Here is a 15,869-nt window from a genome sequence, read left to right as displayed (position 1 = left end):
GTTCGGAAAATTCAAAACTGTAGCGTCTCATCGAAAGCGTTACAGCAAGTTTTTTCATTTACTTGCTATATATCCCCGCCAAAAACGGCACGACCAGGTTCTAGTCGTTCTAGAATTTGTTTGGTTTCGATACACGCTGTAAGTATATTTGCTTAACAAAATTGATACCGATTACGGGAAAGCATTGAGCAGTGTTTACTATTTTCGCTCTGGACTTACATTCGATCGTAAATATGCATGAAGGTGGATGTAACATTGGTAAAATCTCCATAACTGGACTGTTCCAGCAAAGATTTTTTGACATTATTTGCTCTGTAAATATGCCCTGAGGCATGCATCGAGCCGAAGCAAATATTTCAATCAATTTCTTCTCAGAAGCTGCGCAGAAACTTACAAATGTCAGATCACCACTCAGAAGTAACAACGCCGCAGAGCAAAAGGTTTCGAAACAGCTCCACTATGTTTACTCCTTATACCCCTGGTCGTGCTCAGCGCAGAATGCAATTTGACCCAAGATCCAGGCATACCGTCGTTGACATAGAAGACCCTGATGCCGAAGATAACATAGACGATGCTTTGTTAGGTATGTTTATGTGACGTGGATGGAGAGATGATTGCTAGTTAGCATGACATATTTTTCTCTATTCATTTGCAGATTTGATTAAACTCACCTGGAATATCTCGGCAGTATCACCTTTATTCGGTCTCGACATTAAAGATGACGTGAGATTAAAACAGTACTCCAAAAAACTCAGAGAAATGGTGGCAACCTCTTTGTACAAAGATAATGTATCTTACGAAGCTAAATTCACTCCTATGCATCATCTGGTATGCAGTCCTTCAGATCCTCCAGCTGTAAAGGTACGCCAAGGTTATTTGCAGAATACAGAGGGATTGATTTCAATAATCAAAATTGTTACAAGTTTAACAAAATCTTCTGAATAGCAAGGAAATTTCTCTATATATATGAGAATGACTATATTTCATAATCTGTCGTACATGTAACCCCCACTCGCCAGTTTGTAATGGAGACTACATAAAACGTACTGACAACCTTTTTTTCCAGGTAGAAGTCCATTCCAAAGACGACGAACAGGATACTGAAATGAAACAAATTTATCTGGGAATATTTTTGTCCTGGGGTCCTAGGTCTGACGTGGAAGCGGAAAATGTAAAATTACCAATTCTATTAAACAGAGGACTGCAAGGTGTTGCGCAGGCTGTACACTCTACATTAAGTCAGATGTTTGACTGTACAATTACAGCTATGCCAGCCAGTCAGGAAGATCTTATGTGGTTAACTACGATTGTTCTTAACTCTGATGTAGCTGAATCGCGAAGCACTAAGAAGACTGCTCAGTATGAATTAATACTAGAGTATACTATCCCTGAATTGCCGGCATCTGACTTGATCAAAGTCAAATTTCCGCTGAAGACTATGAAGACTTTGTGGTCAAAGTAAATTCCAACTACTTTCACCTTTATTATTAACCTACTTTTGATGCAGTAGCAACGCCTTCTAAATATGGTCATTATTTGAAATGTTGTGTTTCTGAATATGTAGAAATTATTATTGATTTTGAATTTAATTGATTTCAGAATCTGTCCCACTCATCTGAGTGCCACAAACGATAATGAGCAAGTCGCTAGTATAATAGATTTGAGTCAGGTGAATCGGTTTTTCGAATGTCTGAGGATTAAGATGCTGAAGAGTGCTAGTCTCGAGTTGGGATATTGTTTACTGGAAAAAATTAGCTTGCCAAATTTTACCATTAAATCTAATAAGGTTTGTCACGATCTCTCCTTTATACATTAGTGACTATGAGTTGAAAAATAAATTTAAACTACACATTTTGTAAGTAAACTATTGGAATTTTTACAGAACAGAGAACAACTGATTTAATTTCATTACGCGTACTTTGTCAACTTAGTTAACGTATGTGTACTTATATTGTATTCCCATATATTTCAGATGAAAGTAACAGATATTGAAGCGATTGATCGAGTTCTTTGGTTTTTTCAAGAAAAAGCCGTACTTCATTTTCAAGCCCCAATCCCAATTAGGAATGAAGAGTGTTAATTAATTGTCTTGTTAATCTTGCATTTAATGTCTTGATATACTGTGGTACATATTTCTCTACAATGTTTACTCGTTAATGCATCTAAAAGTGCTTGTAATTTTAACCAAATTTAATATCTTTTCGTTATTTATACGTAGTGTTTTAGATTAATTAGTCAATTCCGATATTTTTATAATCTTCATACTTACCGTGTCGTTCCGAATATAAGCTGAGGTTTTTTGTCGTTGACAGTACCTGCCAAAATAGTTCTCGTCTTATACGCGGACCCGGTGTCTTATATGCGAGTAACTATGAAAAACACCCTGAAATATTCTCAGAATTGCGGGTCGTCTTATATGCGGGGTCTGCTTATACTCGGAACAACACAGTATTTAGTATTATCCGTTGAAAACTACCTCTTATAATATTAGTATAGTATAATATTATGCCTTAATTACTTAAACGTTATTCCTGGGATCGTTTGATCAATTCTTAAACGCGGATTCACGTCCTATTACTTGATTAAAGACGTTACTCGCAATTTTACGTTGTCGTACTATTAAGTAGTAAATTCATCTGTAAGAATTGTCGAACGCGTATACGCGGCGCGAAAATTTCGTATTTTAATGGCCCCCAATGCGCGATCAATAAAGTCGTAGAAGAAGCGTTCGTGGCCGGACGTATGGTTCGTTTGTGTGTTAAAGGGATCGAATTTATGGAAATTAAATATTTTATTACTTGATGAATGCGTAAAAATAGTTGTTGTTATTTACCTTGTAAATATAACTTCCGTTTAGTCAAAGTGAGCTCTGCTCAAGGTGAATTATGCACATTAAATAAATTTTTAATGTCACTTCGAATTTTGGTCTTCAGAATTATGGTTTTCTAAAATAACGTTTATTCATACCTCGTGAAATGACATCCCTGGCCCATATATCATTTTTATTGAGTTGTGAGAATTTTTTATTCATAAATTCATGTCAATCGTAACATAGATTCTTTACCGTAATTATCTGTTATAGCAAATTGAAAAGTACAAGTCTTATGTACGCAAAATTGGATACTGGAATAAATTCTGACCTGCTTGGCACAAAATTGAATTTAATTAGTACATAACGCAAAATGGCATCGATTGAAGAAAGTTGGAAGGAGGCTACAGAAGGATTGAACAGTGACACGTGCGACACTTGGATAATCAAGTTGCAGGATGTCTATTCTGAAGAGAAACGAACCTACCACAATCTTGATTATCTTCAAGACAAGTTACTCCACTACTACGAGATTAAGGACAATTTAACTAATCCCAGGGCCGTACTCCTCGCACTGTTCTTTCAAAAGTAACTTATCAATCGATGATAACATATGTTTGAATAAAGATAAATAAAATATTTAAACCTGATGTAAATTTTGCAGTTTTGAGTATGATCCAAAGGCGTTGGATTGCGAGGAAAAAAATCTACAACACTTTATTACCTTTGCAGATGAGGCAGAAATCCCTGCGGTGAGTTCAATTACTTTTCATCTCGGTACATCTCTCTAATTGAATTCAATAACGTTACAAGTTTCTATCAAAGACTTGACAATCTACATTCCCAGGATGGAGAATTACGCAATGAGGTTTGTGCTCTGCTGAAAGCAGCTGCTACTCATAGTACAGATGCACACAAGGTTGGAGGTGCCTTTGGCGAAGAGGATGCTCACTATCTTCTTGACTTGGATATGGCCATACTGGGTGCCGAACCTGAGAAGTATACAGAATATACAGAACGTGTACGCGGTGAATATGGGTTCCTTAGTGCACCGATGTATACCGCGTTAAGACTTAAGGTAATTTGTATACGTCCTTATGTTCCTACTTTGTACAGACATTTATAATTGATATGATCTTTTGTTCGCTTTGTTTTCTTTTTTTTTTGGGTTGATGGCATACGAATTTTACAGGTGTTGCAAAATTTTTTGCAAATTCCAAACATATTTGCTACCAAGGAGTTTCGCGAAAAGTTTGAGGAACAAGCACGTAAAAATATCCAAGCTGAAGTTGCGCTGTTGTCTTAGGAATTGAAGATTTGATGTCGTATGGGCATTTATACCTAAATGTTAACACCTTACATTTACGTTCGTTTATTCTTCTCCTTTTTCGCTTTTTTACTGTTGCTAACTAAACCGCTGTGATTGAAATGATCGAGATATTATGTAAAACAACAACGGATACATCACCTATAACTGATTGTGAATGTGAGAATATAAATATTCGTTATAATTCAACATGTATTATCATTAACATGACAAAAAATTCTGATTTACAAACATTGTTGACATAATGTGGTACAACTATAAAGAAAATTTCCAGCCACATTGACGGTCCCCATTGCTGTCTTTTTTTAAATAATATTTCAAAAATCAGAGTTGCATATTTTTCAGTGTGAATAATGGACAATATATCTGATTTTTTTTAATGATATTAAATTCAAAACACGAACAAGAATTGACGTCGATCTATTATAATTCATGAAGTATGTACACATGTCTTTAGCTTCGATATACTAGATGCGATATTGACAGACAACGGAGTGAAAATACTACGTGTAATAAGAAGAGTATCTTCATTTTAAAGATTTTTGCCAATGATGCGCACATGTAGTTTCTTGGTCGAATAACGAATCGAATAGGAATCAAAGACATTGATACGTGTTTCGTGAATTAGTTATTGTCTTGTATGTAATAAATCGATGATTTGTGACAAAATAAAAACGTATATGATGTTGTAGTTTGGGTATAATCGTTAATAGAGGACCCCATGAATCATGTTCTATCATCAATACATATTTTTTTATAAAAAGGCTTTCGACCACCAGCAGTTGTACTCTACTATGGTAAATATTGCTCTGCATTATCCATTGCTTTCGTGATGCTAAATACGACAGAATATTGTCGGTAACCGAAATGCATTTACCGTCCAGGAGCACCTGGAAAATTAGTTCCAAAGACTTATTTAGTATCATAGGGCGCTACTAAAACGGGGACATGAATAAAAAAAAAAAGTGTATTAATTCATTACAATATTTTTCATGAGCTGTCGAAATCTTCCCTCGCTGAGTGTAGTATGCTCCACCGTACCGTTTCCGAATAATTTCAATCCAAAGTTGAGGGTTTTACGGTACGAACAACGCGAGCAAGCGAGAGCGAAAACGTACCAGTAGCGTTTGGCTCATTGACAATACCTATAAGCATAGACCGCGTAGCCGGCCTGAGAAGTCGATAGCGGGATAGAAAGAGAAAGTTGCATGGTTCACCGCAGTCTTCGTCTGGTGGCACATGCGCGGGGCACGCGTAACTACGAATTTGCGCGTTCACCGCGTCCACTGAGTTTATTATTATATCCATGTTGCTACCAAATGTTATTTAATGTGATTTTGTGTATGAAAATAACTGAAAATACTAACCAAAATACCAGGAATATGCCTCATATGTAAAGCAAAACAAATTCCAAAATGCGAACGTAGTTTTCACATGTAAGTATTGTATTTGTAGTTTATAGCCTAAACTACAAATTTCATACTTATATACATTGATTCGTATTGTGATTGGAGGTTTCCCAAAAATGAATCAATAAAGCACAGACAGCATTTTACAATTTAACATTCAATTATTTGATTCTAATGTTTTATGCGTGGTTTTATGTATATACAATATAAGAACTTCCACTCCTCCGTTCATTTTCTATTTCATTCTTGCTGAAAAGAAACGCGGAACGCGCATGCGCCATTAGACAAGGATACAGGTGTTATATGCAGCTTTCTCTTTCTATTGCGCTACCGCATTTACCAACGTGCAACCTCCGTACTCCGATGGTCTATTATCCTTGCATGCCTCTGAGTAAGCAATAAGCTTACACAGGCCCGTATACGTGTGTCGGGCATATATGCAGGTACAAAAGTGGGCGAAACTATCATAGTACCAACCTATAGTCATTTGCGTTAACATCTGTTTGTAAAAAGTAAATAATATTAAAATGTAAAGAAAAATACACTATGAACTTCGTAACACGAAATGAAAATTACTGCACAAATCAATAACTAGTTATTGAAAACGCGTTTGTAGACTGGTGGTTACAGGACGGACAGCATAGTTTTGTAGGACTTACTAAACTATTTTCGTTTTGGAGTGAACAAATTTCATTGACACCCCATCAACATGCCAGCTGTAATAGTCGAGCCACCACAGCGCAGCGAACAGATGTGGCAGGCTTTAAAAACCCATATAACTAGAGAACGTCAAAGAAAGAAACAAGGTAACTCAAGTTTTAACTTTGTGACAATATCGCCCTACGGAAATGGAAATTTTTTTTAACATCAACAGCGTAACAAATCCTTTGCATACACGTGTTATATTTGATGTACAGAGCAAGAAGCAGATGCTGAAGAGGAACGTCAAAGGAAGGAAAGAGAGCGTCAACAAAAGCAGGATGTTATGACACTTGGAGAAACTCGCGTTCAGATATCACGTCTCGAAAGTGAACTGTCGCAACTCAAGGATGAGAAGCATCAGCTCTTTTTACAACTAAAGAAAGTTCTGAACGAAGATGATAATCGCAGACGTCAACTTATCAAAGAGACTAGGTGATAACTTATCAATACAATGAAGCAATTCCTTACAGTTAGCACTTCGGTAATACTGCCTTGTGCTCACAGATGACTAATATTGCTCGAGACGCTAATGAATTAGCGTAAAATTTGTGAATCTGATAGTGCTTATCAGACTCATAAATTTTCTGCAGAAGAACCAGGAACCTCAAAATCTTGGTCCTTACAGCAGCCTGAGCTGTTTTATAAATGAGATATGTCGCCTTTCATTGTTAGTAACGTTTCTTTGGTAATAATGAAAAAACTTACATTTTTAGCGTAACGTCGGAGGTGTTGTCGGCAGTGGGTGGCTACCCTGGCACCGGAGCCGGAGTGGTTCATCCTCAGTTGTTTTTACCACTGCAAACACGAAGTCCGCATTACAAAGTTCCAGCAACTGCACCAACGCACTCAATGCTGCCAAGTGTGCGTACAATTCACAGAATTGCATGTATCGTTTGGTTTATTTTTCTCAAAAATTATCATTACCTCAATTTCGATTTCATCTTATTCTTGTGTCTGTTTTCAGGGACCCTTGAAGCGAACGCATAGTCCTTCACCGCCTCTCACTGCTTCCCCGTATCACTCCGGATACGGATATAAACCTCCACCTTCCATTCCCAGCTATAATCCACCGCCAGCAAGTAGGTATTTTTGTTTCTTGTCGAATGAAGAAGTCTTATTCGATATGTTTTAAACAGACTATTCTTAGTCAATTCAATTTTTCTGCAGAAAAGAATGTCCTCTTGTTGCTGGTATCAAATGGTATATTTTTTAGAATCTGAAGATGCGGCGAGGAGATCTAGCGATGTCAGAGCTGTGCTTTGGAACAGTGAGTATTTAAACTTCTGATGAGCTTGGTAAAATCGAAACCTAATACTTCGTACGAGTCTGCTCATTTGAATGCAAAACGTAGTACTAACCATTTGATCTTTCTTCACAGAGGGAAACCAGTATTCAACGTCAAATTTCTACTCAGCGCCACAGGGTCAGAATGTCTACAACTACACAGCACCTAGTTCTCAGTCTTCTAGAGAACCTGAACCTGGGAAACTGAACTATTTGGCTGGTAGTCGAGGCACAATGTCATCTCATCAACCTGGTAAGGCATGCAGAGGAGTATTCAAATTAACCAAGCTAAGATTAATAACATATTCATAAACAAACCCTGATGTTGTATTCACTCATGAAGAATTCGACCAAATTCGAAAAAAAATTTTCACTAGCTTACGTTGCAAGTATGCATTCTTTGGAGCACAAAGGAGCTTATTCGGAGGACAAATTCTACCTCCGGCCAGGTAGCCACGTCACTGTTCACGGAGGAGCTATTCCCATACAACAGCCACCGCAGGTATCGGTTTCGCAAGTTGAAAACCTAAACATACAAGTCTTATTCGTTGTGAAAGTTTTATTCCTTCATACTACTTCTTTCATCACTATTTCACAGGGTGCTAAAACCGGTGGTATTACATCAGGGTATCCAGTCAGGGCACCACAGCCTCCTCCTGGTGCGTATCCACCTCCACCTGGTACTTATGTCAGTGCGTCTGCTGCAAATGTCGGTGGTCGTCTATTGTATACTCAACCTACACGGTATATGCAACGAGAAGTTTAATGAGTTGAATGATAATGATAAACATGACAATATTATTATATCACATAAACGATATACGAACCAAAATACAAGTAAAATAAAACAGTTTATTGACAAACGGTACATAACACTTTCTATATACCGACACTTATATTGTTAGATATCCAATTCATTGCTAGTATTTTTGATGCAATAGTTGATGAAAAATGAGCGAAATAAAGAGAATTTGATAGAGTAGTTAAAAATACACTATTTTGATAGGAGATTCTGCATACTTGTTCGAAGACCTTAACTTCGAATTTCTGAATATCTTTCTATTATTGCTATAGGCGCTCGAAAATCTGGTACTTATTTAACAATGTGTAACAAATTTTAATCAGTAATTATATTTTATCTGAGCTAATATACATATGTCATATAATGATACAGTGATATTTTCACGTATGTATGCGAAATTACATTAATAGATGTATTTAGATGGTGAATTGCATACAGATTCCGTTGATTCTTTACTTCGGGTTGCTGCACTTATTTACCCGAAACTTGTCACGTTGTTTCTTCTTTTTTTTTTTAAATGAAAATAATGAACGTTATCCGTTTGTAAACAAGTCAAAACTTGTTTAGTAAATAATACCTACTTAGACCTTATTATGAAACTTGATATAAAATAGTATTACAGTTTTTTACGTTTACGAAAAAACTTGATTTATTATCACACAGGATTACGCCTAGAATCGCTGTTTTAATTGAGAAGTTAAGTATATTGCATGACGTAATTTTTTAAATAATAATTATTCTCAATTTTGTCACAATCAAACGTAAAATCTTTCACATAGTAAAACTCAGTACTATTATTTATAATAATAATTATTACACTTCTTTTTCATGGTTAATCAGTAGATACAAACTTATGTGCAATGTATCCGGCACAGCGAGGTAACTCAAATACCATTGTTTTGATTTCGAACGAGTATTAAAAAAATTAAATGCATATTCTCTTTGTTACATTAATGTCAATGTACGAACACGTCAGTTTATAATAATATTTTCAGTGGATAATTTGAATACGAATACGTTGATACATGTTTTTACTTGTGTGTAGATTTAAATGTAGTTAAAGATTAGCTTCTAGCCGCTTACTTTTATGCCCCGGTGTGCTTAAGTGAAAACGAAGCATTGGAATGTCTGTTATATCTACCTCGCACAACTTGCATCGGATGTCATGAGGCTGTTTCTTGAACTGATCCCTAAAATTGTATGTTTTTTTCAATTATTTTAGTCATTTTTATTGATACAATAGTCGACGTTGTTAGGAGCACTTACCAGTCAGCGATAGATCGCAATTCCTGTAAGTGGGAAACCATTTCCTCGTACCCTTCAGGTACTGGTTCCAAATCCAATGCATGGTGTAATTTGAAAATGGTACTAGTCGGTGATCCCACATTCTTTGGTTCCAGAATTATGTTAGGATTGTTTGAATTCCACTTTAGAGAATTCAACGCATTCTGTACTTCGATGGACTTTCGTTTCTTACAAATTAGGTCAAATAAAGTCTCCTTTGTTTTTCTTTGGCATAAAGCCATGTCACTTGAATCAGTTTCACATAACTCAATGTGTATACCCATGTTCATCCAGTGACGTAATCTGTTTATCTGTATGGAAAATATTCGTGGATTACCTATTTGATGAAATGATTTTTCGAAAAGAAACACAAAAAAGCAACCATACGTTTTGTAAATCGTCTAACGAAATCTCAACATCGAAAACTACGTTCATGTCATGGTCTGGAAACAGACTTCTGTTAGTTTCCGGATCAAAACCAAGTCCGCAGAGAGCTCCGATATACCGGGAGCCACTTTCCGTTCTTCGCAACTCAATAGTTGGGGCAAAAATAAGTGCCATTAAACTAGGCAATCCATGAATGTTGGGCATCAGTGTTGTATTTCGAAGGTTCAGTCTTTCCCCGCTAACGGATTGTCCAACTGTTCCGGCAATTAATAATCTTTCGTGATAATCAGCTGGATCTGTATCTAGCAGTACAGAATTTACAGAATTTGGTTCAATGTTTATTTTTTTAGCTCTTCCTGCCGATACTAGGTTGATCAGATCCATCTCAAGCGGGGAATACGGGCCTCTAAGTTTCACTGTATCATAACAATTAGACATAGATATATGTTCTGAGTACTTTGGGATTTGGTAATTACTCTCGTACTGCTGTTGCTCATGATATTCTTGCTGTTCAGTGTTCATATCTTCCTGTTGCGATCGCGCTACGTTGTTGGATCTCGAAAGGTAACTTTCTTCTTTGAACTCTGCAAAACCCTGTTTGATCAGCCATTGGTTTATGTCAATCTTTTCATTATTGAGATCGACGCGATAGAGTTTTATTGCTACAACACTATGGACGACTGAGTATATTTCTCCATATAGCTTGATATCTCCCGATAGTATCGTTTCGAATTTTTCATACGCTGCATTCGACCACTTTCCTTCTAAATTGCGCAACATAGAAGGCTGCAAATTCGACAAAACGCATTTAAACGCCTGGCTGGGAATCTGGTGAAGTTCACTGTCTTCTGGTACCAGTGTTAGGTCGCGTAGATGAATTTTGTTCGTGTTCCCATAGTCGATATAAAATATGTGAACTAGAATATCTTGGGGTATTTGTTCATAGCTCAAAACTGTTGCTCTGTAGTAGCTCACCGAATCCTGATCCTCGAAAGGAGCGATTACAAGTGAGCCAATGGGCAGCTTTTCATTTGAGCAGTTTTTGGAAGTTTTTTTTATCACGTTAACAAACTCTTTGATCTTTTGCAAATTACTCCACGTCTCCTCATCTCTTATTTGGGCCCAGAAGCATCCAGGAGCTTCAATCTGTTCAACGAATTGCAGTTAATGATTACAAACTTCATAAGAATAACAATAGCAATATATAAACACAGAAATGAATAAACCACCAACATACTCACATATGCAATAACGAGAGGAATGTAGGAAACATCGAGACTGGGTAAAATTGGACTGTATGCAGGTCGCATGAAAACTTTTTTTTGTGGTTCATTCTTGCGAGTCATAGACGTAACGTTTACAGTCGGTATTCCGAGTTCCTCTGCTTTTTTAATAGCGGTTGCCCGGTCGAATAATCGTATAAGTATGGGCATGTCGCTCTGTCGCATTTTCATAGCCTTGTAAACAGAAAGAGAAATTTTCCCTGGTGCTTTGGGTTGTGATTGGTGACTGCCAGATTCATAGCTTTTGTTAAACTGTAAATAAACACGACTGGAACCGTCGAAAGAGACACGAATTTGCGCATCTGGCGAATTCTGACAATCTTTAAACACTTGTTGGAATTGTTTAGCATATAAAAGGCCTGGTTGCTGTGTAGGCCAGCCTTGCAGGTAGACAGAATTTGTCGGGTCGTTTCCTCCGACCAGTCTGACAGCCATACATTCGTCAACTTCGCCGCGCTGCAGTCTCCGTACAAAATAATGAGGATAAAATGCACCGGCTATTACAATTTTCAACACTAAAGGTTTTTCGACCTCTGTGTACCGCACTCTGTTGGTACCGACCGTTTCCGTGATCCCCATCTTCGATAATCTCTTCTCAATATCTTGTATCATGGCGTCCACTTCGCGCAGCACTCTGATCTGGATAAAGTGTCTTAGAGCCCAAGATTTTTCGGCAGCCTTAGTGGACAATTGGCCTCTAACCTTTTCTCGAATCCATACATTGTAAGCATTTAAGTAAGCTATGCTGTCGCTGCACGAACTATCTGCCCAAGTGAGCTTAGCGTTGTAGGCTTTTAGCTTTTCTCTAAACGGAGTACTGAACATGCTCTTTACCGACATACTCGCACCTATTATAATTGCCTCTTTTAGGACGCTGAAAACATGTCCAAGTACGAACAGTTTCGCTATATGAATGCTGACAGGAAGTCGGGCCATTATTCTACCCAGATCGGTTAAGTAACCGTCGTATTTACTATCGAAGTTCATATCCTCAATGTCTATCAACCCACCGACCTCCTTGAGTAATAAGACGGTGCGTTCTAAGTTGCTGAGATCTGGTGGATCTAAAGACAGGGCCAAGATTGCTTTCGGCTCACCCATATCCAATAATTTGGCACTTAAAATTAAATTCTCAAGAGGTGCTCTCAACATTTCCGGGTCACCCTCTTCAGGTAATACACTCTGAAAAATCACAAAGATACGACTTTACATCGAAATTTCAGATCATGTTGGTGATTCTCAAGAGTTTGAACTGCAGTACTAACCATGTAAAAGTTCTCAGGTACCATTCTATAGACTCGTCCATTCATTACACGGCCTGCACGACCGGCACGTTGGTCACAATTTGCTTTGCTAGCCCAGGTCATTTCAAGGCATTGAAAATTTGTGTTTGGATCGGTTACGAGTACTTTTGTGAGACAAAAATCGATGACTGGAAAGTAATTAAAAATTTTACGCATTCAGCATCGATGGCATTAATATTTTTTTGTTGAAGCTCTTACCGTATTTGACGTCAGGAACGGTTATACTGCTTTCGGAAATGTTGGTGGACAGTATTATTCGACGGTAACCTGTTGGTGGCATTTCAAATATCCTTTGCTGTTCCTCATTTGTTATGGACGAATGCATCACAACCACATCCCAGCAGTAGCTTTCATGTTCAGGGTCAGTTAGAAGACTGAACATTTCCTCAATTTCAAATATTCCTGGTAAAAAGACTAGTACAACGCTGCGGTTGGTGTCTTTTTTTTCAAAGTTGCTTCCCGCCTCCTGCCTGTCTATCGTGTCGAAAACCATTATCAGGTTCAAACAAAGTTTCATCATCTTGGGTGTTACTGTGGGGTCCGCAGCTAAAATTTCCGGCAGCTGTAAGAAGAAGAAAGAATGTAGTATGTGAAATAGGGCAAAGTAGATATGAAAAAAAAAAAAAAATAACTGTAGTAGAATTGTTGTCTTACAGCTCCCAACTGTTCAAGTTGACCCAAGTAAAAGTGGTGAATATTGAATTGACGTTTCTTTTCAATGTCAATAACAGGGGCTGGTTCGAGTTTGTTTCCAATAGGTATTGAAAAGTAGCTGGAGAATTTGTCAACCTTGAACGTGGCGGACATAAGGATAATTTTGACCGAATGTGAATTCAGTCTTGACAATTTACGAACTACTAACAAAAGGAAATCCATATCTTGATCCCGCTCGTGAACTTCATCAAGTATAATATGAGTGTAATCCATCATATGCTTAGTGTTTATCAACTTTTGAAGAAGAACTCCTGTTGTGCAGTAAGTCAATCTGGTATCTTGCGAAGTATTGTTCACCATCCCAACCTGATATCCTACCAATGTTCCAACTGGCCACTGTCTCTCTTTGCTTACTCGTTTAGCAATGCTGATGGCAGCTATTCTTCTTGGCTGAGTAACTGTTGGTAAAATTGTATTGAGAGTATTAGCTTCAGCTATTTTCAAACCTGCAGTTGATGTTAAACAATTATTCTCGTCCAGGAACGTTATTTTCGAATGGATCATTCAATGTCGAAAGAGTATGTTCGCTTGGAAACTAGTCAAAATTGTTGGAAAAATATTTTTCAGTGATAAATAATAAGGAAAAAATAATGTATTGGTGAAGAAAGTAACTTTCATCGCCGATTTGTATTAAATCTCTTCCAAACCACGTCAGTTAATTCGGCAGAAGGACCGTCTTTGCGTTAACCAGATGTCAAATTATTAGCTTAAAAACAATCTGTTATATTTTAACTTACCAATGATGTTGCAATGTACTTTTTTGTCGAAGCAAGAATTCAAGATGAACTGAGGAACTTGTGTTGTCTTTCCGCAGCCTGTATGTCCCTGTATTACAACGCATTGATTAGTTTCGATCATCGAAACAATACGATCCTTCATTGACATTATAGCAAGATTAGATTTCGGCCGATAAGCAAAGTTGAAAGTTTCGTAAATTTTTGTAAGCTCTGCGACATTGATGTCGCGGATATTTGGTATGGTGCCTTGGGAAACGAGATCACAAACAGAGGTTCCGAAGTCGTGTCCCATTGCACGCCCCTGTGCCACCATCTGAAAAATTGAAAAAAAGTTGTGTGAAATTGAAGTTACTAATAAAAATTGATTTGTGATACTAGTACAGATTTACTTGTGTAGATAACATGGATAATAGTTAAATAATACCTGAATGAAATTTTTGTTCTCTTCTTCGACATATTGAGCAACGTAGTCCGTGCCAGTCGCAGTTGTATAAACCGAGTCATCATCCGAATCATCCGAAATTTTTTTCACCATTTGGCTTGCTCCCTGTGCAATTGATATCCGCTTTAACGGTTTGCTGAGATCGAAGAAATCCATTGTGTTTTATTTCTCTGAAACAAGAATATAATAAAATTGCAATTTGTTCCAAGATGTCAGTTTTGAGAATGTACAGTTTTTTTCCAAGTGATCTATAATCCGAGTCCAACGTTGTCTTTATTCACTCATAAAGAGATGTGTATTTTTTTTTTGTATTCTCAACTAAGAAATCACATTGTTACATGAATATCCTGGCTAACCTATCGTTAAACTCACAGTGAGCATCAACGTTTCAGAGCAAAGCTTAACGATAATTTGCGGCAAATCGTAATCTTGAAGACCGCGTGGTCTTTTATTTGATTGACGGGATTGATTTACATGCTTCTATTTTCGTAGCTGAATGAGCTGAACGAAATTAAGAAAAAAGAAACAATGTATTGAAAAAAATTACCAGGCTCGATTAATGCGTGACACAAAGTTTAAATATAGATTACATTTTCTTCCGCATTAATCTTGACGGTTGGGAATGATGCTCTCACTTCAAACCTTTCAACCTCGATGCGGCGTCCAGCAAAGCGAGCTGCGACCCGAATGACTCTTCTATGTAAAAAGTCAGTACAAGTGTACAAGTACAGTTCTAGGTAAACACATAGGTAAACAAAACAGCCTCCCGTACGGTCTGCCTACAACCTTTGCCTACAATGATCCACGCTACATTTCTAGTACTAGTTCACCGAACACTGCTGCAAAAACATGTTCGTAGCTAGCGCCATCTCTTTAATTTTTGTTTGACCAATTTGCATTCAAACACCACTGATATTGATTGAAAATGTATATTGCAAAGCTTTTGAGTGATAACTGTTTAAGAGTAATTTCATATGTGTAATGGTAATAACTTACTGATCAGATTTCCGAACATGATACTCTGCGCAAAACAACCAGGGTAATGTAGAAATGATTTGCTGCTTGGTTTACTTCAGAGACTGGGCCTTACTGCAAGCATTTCAGTTCATAGGTAACGGATAAGTGCCTTGGAGTTAGATACCGTTATAAGATTTCCCTCGGTTTATGATCGGTAGAAATTGCAGGGGTTTATTACTTGCAAGACATGTAAACTTGTATACCTTGCTGTTGTGGGGGTTGTACAATTGCAGGGGTAGGTTTATGGCAAAAAGACGGACGGGGTGAAGTGAATTTTCGAACTCATTTTTATGAAAAATAACGTATCCCGCGTTTCAAATTAATTTCCATTTTATGGCCAATTGAATATTAACACTGCGAATAAGAAA

At 37.3% G+C, this 15,869-nt stretch overlaps 4 protein-coding genes and 1 long non-coding RNA gene across 11 annotated transcripts; 3 read left to right on the top strand and 2 right to left on the bottom strand.

Moving 5' to 3' along the window:
* Window positions 1-2: 2 nt before the first annotated feature.
* LOC107220909 (centromere protein L) lies at window positions 3-2,816 on the top strand. Of its 3 annotated transcripts, none has more exons than XM_046741625.1 (6): window positions 3-138; window positions 376-583; window positions 656-861; window positions 1,067-1,458; window positions 1,600-1,786; window positions 1,973-2,816. In XM_046741625.1, the coding sequence occupies exons 2-6, from the start codon at window positions 397-399 to the stop codon at window positions 2,078-2,080; spliced, it is 1,080 nt and encodes a 359-aa protein (XP_046597581.1). In that variant the 5' UTR covers window positions 3-138; window positions 376-396; the 3' UTR covers window positions 2,081-2,816. The 3 variants fall into 3 exon arrangements, with proteins under 3 accessions (XP_046597581.1, XP_046597582.1, XP_046597580.1); XM_046741626.1 differs by having other exon boundaries at window positions 28-138; window positions 288-583; XM_046741624.1 differs by lacking the exon at window positions 3-138 and adding an exon at window positions 153-258.
* LOC107220910 lies at window positions 2,737-4,827 on the top strand. Of its 2 annotated transcripts, none has more exons than XM_015659688.2 (5): window positions 2,737-2,878; window positions 3,083-3,397; window positions 3,474-3,561; window positions 3,657-3,887; window positions 4,002-4,827. In XM_015659688.2, exons 2-5 carry the CDS (start codon window positions 3,183-3,185, stop codon window positions 4,113-4,115), a joined length of 648 nt encoding a protein of 215 aa, XP_015515174.1. In that variant the 5' UTR covers window positions 2,737-2,878; window positions 3,083-3,182; the 3' UTR covers window positions 4,116-4,827. The 2 variants fall into 2 exon arrangements, with proteins under 2 accessions (XP_015515174.1, XP_015515175.1); XM_015659689.2 differs by lacking the exon at window positions 2,737-2,878 and adding an exon at window positions 2,904-3,012.
* LOC124294745 lies at window positions 4,486-5,231 on the bottom strand. Its single transcript, XR_006904678.1, has 2 exons — window positions 5,119-5,231; window positions 4,486-5,026 (listed from the first exon to the last, which is right to left on the bottom strand). It is a non-coding gene; the product is annotated as an uncharacterized LOC124294745 (long non-coding RNA).
* Window positions 5,232-5,407: 176 nt separating this feature from the next.
* On the top strand, window positions 5,408-8,394 carry LOC107220902 (G protein pathway suppressor 2). 3 transcript variants are annotated; one of them, XM_015659678.2, is made up of 9 exons: window positions 5,408-5,572; window positions 6,162-6,351; window positions 6,463-6,679; window positions 6,961-7,129; window positions 7,212-7,326; window positions 7,461-7,514; window positions 7,626-7,784; window positions 7,909-8,033; window positions 8,130-8,394. In XM_015659678.2, the coding sequence occupies exons 2-9, from the start codon at window positions 6,255-6,257 to the stop codon at window positions 8,295-8,297; spliced, it is 1,104 nt and encodes a 367-aa protein (XP_015515164.1). In that variant the 5' UTR covers window positions 5,408-5,572; window positions 6,162-6,254; the 3' UTR covers window positions 8,298-8,394. The 3 variants fall into 3 exon arrangements, with proteins under 3 accessions (XP_015515164.1, XP_015515165.1, XP_015515163.1); XM_015659679.2 differs by lacking the exon at window positions 5,408-5,572 and having other exon boundaries at window positions 5,996-6,351; window positions 6,961-7,108; XM_015659677.2 differs by lacking the exon at window positions 5,408-5,572 and having other exon boundaries at window positions 5,996-6,351.
* Window positions 8,395-8,769: 375 nt separating this feature from the next.
* LOC107220903 (probable ATP-dependent RNA helicase spindle-E) lies at window positions 8,770-15,273 on the bottom strand. Of its 2 annotated transcripts, none has more exons than XM_046741593.1 (10): window positions 15,075-15,273; window positions 14,467-14,654; window positions 14,043-14,355; window positions 13,246-13,703; window positions 12,790-13,153; window positions 12,553-12,719; window positions 11,246-12,469; window positions 10,005-11,150; window positions 9,600-9,928; window positions 8,770-9,523 (listed from the first exon to the last, which is right to left on the bottom strand). In XM_046741593.1, the coding sequence occupies exons 2-10, from the start codon at window positions 14,638-14,640 to the stop codon at window positions 9,391-9,393; spliced, it is 4,308 nt and encodes a 1,435-aa protein (XP_046597549.1). In that variant the 5' UTR covers window positions 14,641-14,654; window positions 15,075-15,273; the 3' UTR covers window positions 8,770-9,390. The 2 variants fall into 2 exon arrangements, with proteins under 2 accessions (XP_046597549.1, XP_015515166.1); XM_015659680.2 differs by having other exon boundaries at window positions 15,032-15,272.
* Window positions 15,274-15,869: the final 596 nt, after the last annotated feature.

Source organism: Neodiprion lecontei, chromosome 5 (genome assembly GCF_021901455.1).
Source record: "Neodiprion lecontei isolate iyNeoLeco1 chromosome 5, iyNeoLeco1.1, whole genome shotgun sequence".
Classification (NCBI taxonomy): Eukaryota; Metazoa; Arthropoda; class Insecta; order Hymenoptera; family Diprionidae; genus Neodiprion; species Neodiprion lecontei.
This window is presented reverse-complemented; position numbering and strand designations above follow the sequence as displayed.